At 40.8% G+C, this 12,026-nt stretch overlaps 1 protein-coding gene across 2 annotated transcripts in view; it reads left to right on the top strand.

Annotated features, from left to right (window-relative positions):
* The first annotated feature begins 10,460 nt into the window (after positions 1-10,460).
* EIF2B3 (eukaryotic translation initiation factor 2B subunit gamma) overlaps positions 10,461-12,026 on the top strand; it is a 99,279-nt gene continuing 97,713 nt past the window's right edge. For both annotated transcript variants that reach the window (XR_014491985.1, XM_083358459.1), the window contains exons 1-2: positions 10,461-10,680; positions 11,341-11,496. Coding sequence is in view for 1 of the 2 variants with exons in the window: in XM_083358459.1 (XP_083214585.1) it covers positions 11,349-11,496 (148 nt within the window). In the remaining variant the exon portion in view is untranslated. The remainder of the gene's footprint in view (positions 10,681-11,340; positions 11,497-12,026) is intronic.

Genomic DNA, 12,026 nt, shown 5'->3' with positions numbered 1-12,026 from the left:
GAGACACCCTAGTGAGTCTGGCTTTGCTAAGGCTTCCAAGTTCTGTTCAGACAGGGAGTAAGCAGCTCTGAAGTCAAATGCTGGGTGAGAGGGGAGGGGTGGGGAGGATGAGTTTCCACTAGAAAGCCACCCACGGTGTGATCCCAAGAACATGTCTGCACATTTGTGCACGCCCTCAGAGGTACATATGTCTTCAGCCTCTAGGAAGTATACACACACCCAGAGCAAATTTGAGTTATTCCCTCTGGAGGCTACAATGGGTAATTATAATGTTCACAAGAGAAATAACTGTAGTTATAATAATGTGTTTTGCCTTGTCCTTGTCTTTGATTACAGCATCCTATCTTTTAATTGTCCCTAGTCTTGTTTCCTTTTTAAACTTACTCTGTAAAAGTTAGGAGAGTCAAAGAATGAGGCCCTCAAATATAGTCCCTTCTTTAGGTAGATGAAGGCTCAAGAGAATATTTATATTAGTATTGTGATTAAATTCTTTTCTAATATACTTTTGGGGTTAATGATTTTAATTGGTTATGATGTTCTCAGAGCAATTGCCTGCTGAGCATCTTCTTCAGAAGCAGGTGAGCAAACTGGGCCCAAAACTACTCAGGCCCCTGATTGGCAGCTATTTTTCTTTACAAGGGGTGAACTAGAAATGTTTCCCGAGCCAAGGAGGCCCCAGGAATGAATTGGAAGCCCGGAGATAAAGCGGTAGGCGGGTGTTTTCCTGCCTCAGTTGGTAACTGTTTCCCTAATAGAAAGAAAAACATACTTGAGGAGGGGGTTGAAGGCTCTAATTAGGAGGATGAGGATTAGAACAGTGAAAAGGAGGCTTCTTTCTCTCTCTGACATGTGTATGGATCTCTGGGTTAATAGAAAGAAAGGGCTTTTGGGGACCGGAGAGAGAGTCTGCACGGGAGAGAGGCTATCGTCTCTCTCACCGATGCAGCTCAACTACCCCTTCTGCCCATTATCAGCTCGAGAGAGGATGGCCTCATTTAGCAATGGGGATTAGCTGAGCAGGCAACACTGCTTGGGTCCAGCAGAAAACAATAACCAGCCATCAGTAAACCTGGGAGTGTCGGACAGGCGGGTCCACAGCCTCCGTTACTTTTACTTGCTCATTGCTTTCATGGTGTCATCTCTCAAGGGTCAGCAGATGGCAGCATCTGGTCAGCCTTGCTTTGCTTGGAGGGTTATCAGGATTGGACCTGGTGCGTATTCAGATGGGAAACCTCCAGGGAATTCCAGAGGAATAGGCTAGTTTGGAAAATTGATCAGACATCCTCGAAGAAAGCACTGGCAAAGCACTCCTGTAGGGTTGGCCAAGAAAACTGCATGGAAATTTTCCCCAGAAACAAAACCTGATCCAAGGACATCTTGAGTCATCTGTATAGAAATGTATGAAAATTAAGAATGGAGGGGCTAAGGCCAACATTGCTTCTGCACCAGATGCATTGTGGCATCACATTTTTTTATTCACACATTTTATGGAATCTTTTTCGTGTTACTACCATCTGTTGGTAACCCTCCTGTGGTTTTTGAGGACTCTGTTGAGCCTGGAAGTGATGCAATAAGCACAGATTCAGCATAGTTTAGTTTAGTTTTTAGTTTTATTATATTTGTATACCGCCCTTCTCCCAAAGGACTCAGGGCGGTGAACAGGGCACATATAAAAAATACAGGATACAAAAATTAAAAAGAATTAAATAGTAGCCCAGCTAAAACAATCAATAACAATATAAAAATCCCCATTAAAACCCCAACATATCCCCCATCAGGCCAGGCCGGCTTGTTCAAATAGATGGGTCTTCAGACCGCGTCGGAAGGAGCGAAGGTCAGGTGCCATCCGGAGCTCGACCGGCAGCTGATTCCATAAAGCCGGAGCGCCCACAGAGAAGACCCTCCCCCTGGGGGCCACCAGCCGACATTCTCTGACCGGAGGCACCCTGAGGAGGCCCTCTCTGTGGGAACGCAGAGGGCGGAGGGAAGTTGACGCCGGCAGCAGGTGGTCCCCGAGGTACTCCGGACTCCCCGAGGTACTCTTTACGATAACTCTTTACAGCATAACTCTTTACGATGACATCATTTCATAACAAATTACCTTGCAGCATATTATTAAGTTTTATCTGTGTCTGGATAAGTAGAGCTGTATTTCGGTAATTTAACTGAAACATTGTCAGGGTAATTTTAAATAGCTGCTAGTCTTTATGCGTAAATTTTGAGACGAAGAAAAACAGCTTTTCAGCTGCCATTTTAATAATTTGATTTCTTTTAATCAGACAGGAGACATAACTAGAGGAGATAATTCTACTTTATTATAAGATTACACTAACGGAATTTAGCAAGACTAAAAGCGTATCTCTCTCTCCTTCCCCTTCACAGCCCAAGAAACTATGGAGAGTCTCTTCTGAGTCTCTTGCCTCGTTGTGGGCTATGTTGCCTTTTATCTGAGTCTTCCTTAGCTGCATCTCTTTTTCCAAGATCACCCCCACTACAATACCCAAATGCTTAATCCTAAGGTTCCTCTGGATCCAATGGATAAATATCCATTGCCCCACTCACAAAAGTAATAGAAAACAAACTGTGCTCTTTCCCCTGCATTATAAGCTTGATTTGTTTTACATTTCATGTGTCATAATGGCTAATCATGCTTGAACAAATATGTGCTGACCTCTATTTTTGAAAAAAACAATGTTCTGATTACTTGGATCTTCCCCAATGTATTCCAATCATATATGCAACATCTCTATCCAAGATCATCATATTCTGATACGTAACTGTAAAAAACCAGTGATTTATTAGTTCTAGGACCCGTTTGCTGGAAGCAAACTTAATATAAGCTAATATAGCTGGAAATCATTAAAATTAAAAGGGATGATTATGGAACATGTTTGATGACATAGCTGGCAAAGATTCCAACAATTCTTAGTTTCCTAATAAAAATTTGTATGGATATGAACTCATGATGGAAAAAGCCCCATATATCCTAGTTACTTCGTTAGATCAGGAAAGAACACTCTTGCAAAAAAAATCTTGTTTTGCCAACTGGATGCCAAATCATTTACATATCTTTGACACATAAAAGTTAGTGTGTTTTATTAAATATGGTATAGATTAAATGGGTTTTTTAATACTCCATAGTCAAATAAGTATTATAGGCAGAGATGCTGTTCTGCACTAACTCTTTAAAGAACAAGCCAATTTTCTTTTGTAGCAGTATGTTTACACATGATCAGCCAAATGGGTTATTTTTATCAGAACTAAGTTGTAAACATTCATTTTGTTTGATAAGATTTTTCCAAGGTCCATTTATGTCCATTACTAAAATAAAATTATTCACAAATTCCAGCCTTATTTACAGCTATAACTAAAAACAAACAAAGACAATCCATTAAAAACTTGAATGAACTGGTGCTCTCTTGATCCTTAGCGAGAATTGAAAATTACCTCTTGACAGTTACAACAATAGTTCATAAAACGTGATAACCTGCTACTTGCAATGAGTGCTGTAATTCTGGATAAATTTCAGTTTCTGTTGCTTGTGGATTCCTAGCTGCAGCAGTGGTGATTAAAAGCAGGTTGTCATCGTATAAGTCCTGCACCATGTATGTGAAGTTGACATAATACAAAAAGAGTAGGGCTAGCATTGTGACACATCATTTGCCATCTTACCCCGTCTCTCCTCTCCTCTCCCACAATAACAACTACTTGTCCTTCTCCTTCCTCCTCTTCTGCTGCAATTGCCATTTCCTCTTCTTCCTCTTCCCCTCCTTCTCCCCTCTTCCTCCAAATTATGTTCTTACTAGCTTCAAAATCATGCTCACGCCACTTCAGAAAAATGTTCAGAATAAAAATAACGAAATAGAAATTAGGATATTGTCTCTCCAGTGATAATATTAAGTATGGGATAACTCACCCCATCTTCAACCACTTAAGTGTCCAAAATATTTATAAAAGATTAAAGGGAATAGCAACAGCTTGTGGAAATTCAAGCTACACTATAATTTTTACAATTTATATCATTATATTTATTTTAAACTCCTGCAAGGTGCATAGGACATTATGCAAGGTTTGCACTGCTCCTGTTTGTGCAAAATTCCACCAGTCTGAATCTATGACTGAATTAATATAAAGTATGATTTAATTATGGTTTGTTCGATAAATCACTATTGGCTGGGGTGACAGTTAAGTTATAAAAATTTAGTTTAAAAAGCTTATTAGCTAGATTTCTACAATGTGCTAAGCTAAGTGAAAATCAGACACACTAAGGGCCCCATTTCCTGGTGTATTGCTAATTAGCTAAGTACCTTGCTCCTATAAGGGACGCGGTGGCTCAGTGGGTTAGGACGCCGAGCTTGTCGATCAGAAGGTCGGCAGTTTGGCGGGTCGAATCCCAAGTGCTGCGTAACAGAATGAGCGCTTGTTACTCGTCCCAGCTTCTGCCAAACTAGCAGTTCGAAAGCACATAAAAATGCAAGTAGAAAAATAGGGACCACTACGGTGGGAAGGTAACAGCGTTCCGTGCGCCTTTGGCGTCTAGTCATGCCGGCCACATGACTACGGAGTCGTCCTCAGACAAGCGCTGGCTCTTCAGCTTTGAAACGGAGATGAGCACCGGCCCCTAGAGTTGGAAACGACTAGTACGTATGTGCGGGGGAACCTTTACCTTTTACCTTGCTCGTATATATATTTAATCTGGATGTTTTTAGTGTTTTTATTGTTTTAAAATGTTTTTAGTATTTTTAATTGTAATCTTTTTTTTAATTGTAAGCCATCCAGTCATTGAGTGAGATGGACAACTATAGAAGTTGAACAAATGAATGAATGAATGATGGTTTAGCACAATGATTGACCTTGATGTAAAAAAGAAACTAGTTTAAAGACACTACAGGACAGTACATGAATGTTATGGTTGTGGGAGCATTTAAGCCTAGTTTTTCAATCCCCAAAACTAACCACTGACCTTCCCATTTCTGAACACATTCTTAAATGTGTTTCTGTGGACTTGGATAAGTACACAGTCATTTTGTTCCCCAATGGGAGGGCATCCTGGCCACAGATGGTAGAGATGTCATAAATCTCCATGATGTGCAAGATGGTTTGTTAGCTTCAGCAGCTCTACCTATTAGCCTACAGAGAACAAAAGTGAAGGGGAACAAAGAAGTGTAACTCTCAGTTGTGCAACACTGTGCCTGAAAAAAGGGGAAAGTTATCGCTTGAATGTTGAAACCTGAAGGGAGAGAAGATTTCAATGACAATGAAAACAACTAGTTTCTTTTGGTATTTCTTTTGGCACAGCTCATTCTGTTCTATGCATCCAGTCTGTGATGTTGAAAGACAAGAGTTCTCATGGTAGCCCAGTCATATGGAGGAACTGGCCTCTGCATGGAAGACCCAAGGGAATTTTACAACAACATAGCAAGAGAAAGCTTTCATACATGGGAAAAGGTTTAAGATGCAAGGGAGAAAGTAATAATTCAGGCACTCTTGGTAGCAATGCTTGTTTATACGTTATCCACTATCCTTCCAAGAACTTATTGTAGTTAGAATGGGGTAGTCTGTAGGGTTGGATTCTCATGTCTAGAGTACTGAGACAGACATCTATTAATATTCCAGGTGAGGGGAATCATAGCAAAACTGAGAATCAATCACTACAGAATCAATCATAACCACAGTGTATGTGTTGCCATTATAACCAACTTTATGTTATCAGTGGATTTTAACAAAAGAATGGTGTGCTAATGAAGAGGAAGTGTTTAGTGTTACTTTATATGTAGTCCTTGTTTAGTGGCTGCCTTATAGAGGACCATTTGCAGCTCCATAGTGATGAAATAAGGGATGTGGTGGCTCAGTGGGTTAGGATGCTGAGCTTGTCGATCAGATGGTCGGCAGTTTGGTGGGTCAAATCCCGAGTGCCGTGTAACAGAATGAGCGCCTGTTACTCGTCCCAGCTTCTGCCAACCTAGCAGTTTGAAAGCACGTAAAAATGCAAGTAGAAAAATAGGGACCACTACGGTGGGAAGGTAACAGCGTTCCATGCGCCCTTGGCGTCTAGTCATGCTGGCCACATGACCACGGAGACATCCTCGGACAAGCGCTGGCTCTTTGGCTTTGAAACGGAGATGAGCACCGGCCCCTAGTCGGAAATGACTAGCACACATGTGCGGGGGAACCTTTACCTTTACCTTTGTGGTGAAAAAGTAACTTTATGACCAATCCTCACATTTATAATCTTTGTACATCTGTAAAGCAGAGGAAAACTGAAGTAAAATTGCTGATTCCAATTGTGATCACTAAGTGAGGGCTACCTATGTATTTTTTTCTGATATTTTGTTTTAAATAGAGGGAGGTTGCAATGTTTTTTTATCCATATTCAAAGTGAATTTTAAAACACAGACTGCCATGTGAGAATGGAGATTCCAATTTCGGCTTTATTTAGTCCAGGCATGCTCAGGAGACTTATATTTTGAGAAAGCTTCCAGATGTGGGATTGTAGAAAATGCATTTAAGAAATAAAGTATTCAGCAATAAGTTAAGAGTTCACTCAGGAGAAATATTAAAGAAGGGCTGCTCTGATTAATAAAAGCATCACCGTTATTCAATTGCTGCCTAAAATGTTCCTTAATCCTGATTTTTTTCCTGACTAATTAAATATGGAAATTTTTAAGTTATCAAAGCAATAGCAAATACAGGCTTTATGATACAGGAAAGCACATCTGCAGGCATGTAGACTTTTTGTTGGAAACTTTTAACTCTTTCAACAGAAGTAAAACGAAACAGCTCTTCCATTTTTGTGGTCATACAACATAAATATAGTTTGCTTTTTTATGTGAGTTTTGTATAATTCAAATAATTACAATAGGCTATACAGTATATTAGTATTCAGCATTCTTATAGGGGAACTAATCAGCTATAAAAAAATCTTGGTTTAAAATACTGTTGAATATAGAGTAGTCTGATTTATAGTATAGCAATGGGCTATAGTAACCCCTGCAACACTATATATTGTATAAACCAGTTTTCCAGAATGTGATGTTACCACTCAAAATTAGTTCCACCTTGAAATTTCAATCTTAAAATATAGTACAGTATCTTTAGCCTCTCCTGGCAAGAACAATAAAGTGCAGAAATAAGTAACACTGAATTAATTCCAACTGCCATGCTTAACCCTGCCAAATACATTCTAAACAGTATTCCCGTTTCTCTGTTTTTGGCTCTTTTTCTTTGCAGTCTCTCAAATGTCCTCTCATCATCATGGGTGTGCATTAAACAGAAAACGAGTTCCGTCTGTAACTTGAAACAAAGCATTACATTCCAGAAGTCAATTTGCCTCATTTCAAGTCAATCTTGGTTTCATAGAAACAAAGGTGTCTGCAAATTTTGGTCAGAAACTCAAGATGGCAGCCATGGCAGTTTGCAACACATAAAAAACCTCACGCACTGTCATACCATCATATTGGCTTTTTTGACCATGCCCTATGGGCACCCCTGGGCAGAAAAAAAACCTGAATTAATGTAGTGGATTCACTTTCAACAGAAATAAAACTCAGAGCAGTTTCAGATGTTTCAGGCATGGAAAATTGGGATCTGGAAGGGCTGCAAAAAATTGGACAACCACCAGATAGAAGCAAAACATTACAGAACATTCTCTGCTGCCATCTAGTGGTCATCTGTAGTTTCACAGTGCAGATGTGGTAACTCCCTTGAAACTAGAACAAACATTTGTGCCTGGAGTGTAGGTATTTTCACTGCAAGGAATGTAAGCAGAAAGACATTGGTTCTGTGTTTTATCTCTCACACAAGAGACCAACTTTTAATTTCACTACGTCTTAAGGGCAGAAGGCTATACTGGAAGAAATAAAATAACTCTAGTAGGTCCCATTTAAGAAAATACTTTTCCCCCCTAAATCTACATCTAAAACTAATCTTGCAGACAATCAAGGATAACTCTGTTCATTCTTCCATTTAAAAATTTACCTGAAACAGGCTGCCAAAAAAACAAAATAAGGAATTTTGTGGTTTCTATCTGGTAACTTAATGATTAGTGACAGGTACTTCCCCATAAGACAAGCTTCACACCACATAAATATCCTTCACTGCCTGGCTGCCAGCTTTTATATGCTAAATGTAGATTACATTTACATCAGTAGTCCTCAACAGCATACAACAGGGGTGTCAAACTCAATTTCATTGAGGGCTGCATCAGCATCACAGTTGCCCTCAGGGGGCCGGGTGGGTATGGCCAGGGTGGGCGTGGCCTACTGGGTGGGCGTGGCTAGAGTGCATATGGCCTATTGGGTGGGCATGGCCAGCTCTACATCGTTCGCATCAAGGGTGCCTATGGGGGCCTGGGCAGGAATGGGACAGATCTGAGGGTCTCTGGCAAAAGGAGATGGGACCGGGGCAAGTGCCAAGGCAGTGGGGGCCGTTCCCTCACTGTTTCCAAGATGGCTTTGCGGGCCACATGAAACCACTTTGCGGGCCAGATCCGGCCCCCGGGCCTTGTGTTTGACATGTCTGGCATACAAAATGAAAGAGTGATCATGAGGGGTACACCCTTGCTCAACAAAACAACTCTCCCTTTTTACACTTGAAATGCTAAAAGTGTAGAACTGCAGCATACAGGTTAAAACTCAAGGACAAGCATACCTTTGCAGAAAAATGCCCCCATCAGTATTACAAAAAAAGCATGAGCAAGATGCACACTTCCAACCTGTTTCTGCTTTGCTTAGCAGGCTAACCATGACTTTTCTGGATTTGAAATGTACTATGAAATCTGTACAAACAATAGGGGCAAGAAAGTGCAGTGTACAGAATGCAAGAATGAATCAATGTTACCAAAATTTTAAAAATCCAAAAGAGCTAAATGAACCAAAGCACACCAACAGCATAGAACTTGTGGGGAAGGAAAAATAATATTGATGATTTCTACTGGAATGATGGCCTGCTTCTGGACATCACCTTCATTACTGTCTTTGATCCAGGATGATCAGGTATTGAGGTTCAGCTGCTTCATCACTGGTTATTCTTGAAAATAGATGAGTCATGGGAATCAGACTCTGGAAAGAAAGGAGCCATAAGAGGGATGGGAGTTGAATCTCAGTGCCTTCAGATGTGCTGGGGCTAGATAAGCCCATGTGGAGCTTATTCTACATAAGATTGAACTTATACATTCGGTTAGTGGTTGCTCAGAGAGACTGAAAGGGATAGTCAGATGAACCATACAGTTCTTACTCAGTGCACCTTTCTCAGGTGACTGGGTCAGAGATCATCCCAGTATCACTTGTTCCACTGATCAAATTGGTCATTGGTCAGTGGAATAAGCTTGATACATGTGAGTTGATATTTTAGAGGCAGCAATTGCCCTTCACTATTGGACACAGCTAGGTATTGAGCAGGTTGCTAGCAATCGGGAAGGTATGGTAAATGGCTGGCCCTCAGCTGTTTGAGGAAATCCATAAAAATATGTTTATCATAAGTTTGTTTCACCAAGTCATCACTCAGGTCTGAATGACAAAATGTTGTAAATTATCTTCCCTAGAAAACAGCATCTTATCAGTTGGTAGACAAAAAATGTAACTGGGCAACTGTCACTGATTACCCAAAATGGGGGGGGGGGAGGTTTGTCTCTTACCATCCCAAGCTAGTTCAGTTAACACAGAATTGTGCAACCTGCATTGCTAATTGTATCAACAGTCCTCTTTTCTTTGTGGCACGCATGCTACCCTACCTGCAGGCTGATGCCCTTAGGCCTGTCTTCAGTGAGTTTCAATCCTCAAGTTCTAACATGCACGATTTTATAACGTCTGTCACATCTCCCTTTACCCTCCATTCTAGGCTAAAGGACCAATTACTATAATCTTTCCTATATAGGGAAGGTGCTGTATTATTCCCACATTTTTCTCTTTGCATCTTTTCTATTTTTAAAAAAACTTAATGATCTGTACAAGGTTTAACACTCCAAATATAGTTTCATTATAGATTATTTATATAATAATATGTTGGCAATTCTATTTGGTTTGCCAATGATTACAGGCATAGAATTTCCCTTTTTTAAACTTTTTTTACCCACTGGCACCTGACCTTCAAGCCCTGTCCTTTTTGTTTCTTAATCTTAAAAGCACCCTGATCATTGCGGTTAAACTTGGAAAATTATAGGATGTGTTTTCACCGTGAACGAATGCTATTTTATTTCAGAAAAATAGGAAAACAGCAACCTATTCCCTCGCCCCCGCTTTTTCTCACTACTCTTCCGAAAGGAAAGAGGGGAAGCGATATCTCTGGGCTCTTTGTAAGGCGCCCGTTCTTCCGAAATCGATAGCTCGGTATTCTTTTAACTTGATTATTTCCCCTACCAGTAACAAGTAGATCGATTATTCGGTGTTCTTCGTTAGGGCTGTTCATCGATTCGCTCGGCAAGTAAACACGGTGCGGCGAGCGTGTGCGCGTTTTGACGGCGGCGCAGACGCGGAAGTGCACCGGAGGGAAAGCGAAGCTATTATTATTGGTTCCTCCTTGTCACGGTGAAACCAGCAGCCCTTTAGGCTTCAGGTACCAAAGCGCTGGTGAGACGTTGGGAAGAGAAGCCCACCCTTTCCCCGCGTAGCCTGACAGTTATCATTTATTTCCGCTGCGACAGGAGGATAAAGCAGAAAATTATTGGATTCGCATGCTTATTAGGTATAAAATTGATGTCTGGCTTTTGCAACGGAGTTTTTTAACACGGGGGTTCATTCACGTGGAGCATATTTTGCCTTCTTGCCGTGGTTTTAGGCCTGGCAGTACTAAGGCTGAAGAACACAGCAGATTGGTCTAGATCAGGGGTAGGCAACCTCGGCTCCTTTATGACTCATGGACTTCAACTCCCAGAATTCCTGAGTCAGCTATGCTGACTCAGGAATTCTGGGAGTTGAAGTCCATGAGTCATAAAAGAGCCGAGGTTGCCTACCCCTGGTCTAGATTAATAAACTGAAAGAAAAATGAGGTAATAAAGTCTATGAGCAAGAGAAGAATATCTCTTTACAGCTTAAAGTGACCAGGTCTTCCGCTGCTGTAACTCAGAAAACAAAGGTTTAACACAAGAATGGGAAATGTATAATCTTTCGGAGGCTTACCTACAGTTTTCTGCGTTTTCCAACATTGGCTACACTAGTTGTAGTTATCGAACACAAGGGAGATAGTTAAATGGCAAAACAGAAGACTGAAGATGCTGGTTTTTCTGGGTTGTTAAAATCTTACTATGGATTATGGGACGTTACTAGTTCTGCATTTTTTTCCTCCTGTAAAGAGCACCGGCTGTCTGGTTATTGGTTGATTTTTTGGATTATTTCATCTTTTCAGATTTTGGTATGGAGTTTCAAGCAGTGGTGATGGCTGTAGGTGGTGGATCCCGCATGATGGATCTGACCTCAAATATCCCTAAAGCTCTTCTTCCTATTGGTAATAAACCTTTGATATGGTACCCACTCAACCTGTTGGAACAAGTTGGTTTTGAAGGTGAGCAGACTTGAATATGATATTTTGCTCTGTTGAGTAATGACATAACAGAAAGTCAAGGACACTGTTTGCAGCAGTATTGGAAATGAGCTATGTCAATAAATCCAAGGACTTTGGCACCATAGCTGGAAGTCCAGTTAATTCAGAATGTCCCACTTGACTTCTAACATAATTTAGAAGAAGGAGATTATATGTTCAAGATCATCTCTATATTTAAGTAAACATATACAAGCACTCCATATAAAGAATGCACACATTGTAATTTTTCTTATCTTTTTTCTTTTTCTGGGAATTTGATGTGAATATTAACAAAATAAGGGGGTGCGATGATGCTAAGCTTGCCAGCTAGAAAGCTGACAGGCTAGGTTCGAGACCTGAGTGCCATACAGTGGGGCGAGCTCCTGTTCCTGCCCCAGCTTCTGCCCACCTTGCAGTTCAAAAACATGGAAATGTGAGTAGATTAATAGATAACACTTCGGTGGGAAGGTAACAGTGTTCTATGCACCTTTGTCATATAGCCATGCTGGCCA

Source organism: Vipera ursinii, assembly GCF_947247035.1.
Source record: "Vipera ursinii genome assembly, chromosome: 3".
Lineage (NCBI taxonomy): Eukaryota > Metazoa > Chordata > Lepidosauria > Squamata > Viperidae > Vipera > Vipera ursinii.
The sequence above is the reverse complement of the archived record's forward strand: the minus strand, read 5'-3'. Positions and strand labels throughout refer to the sequence as shown.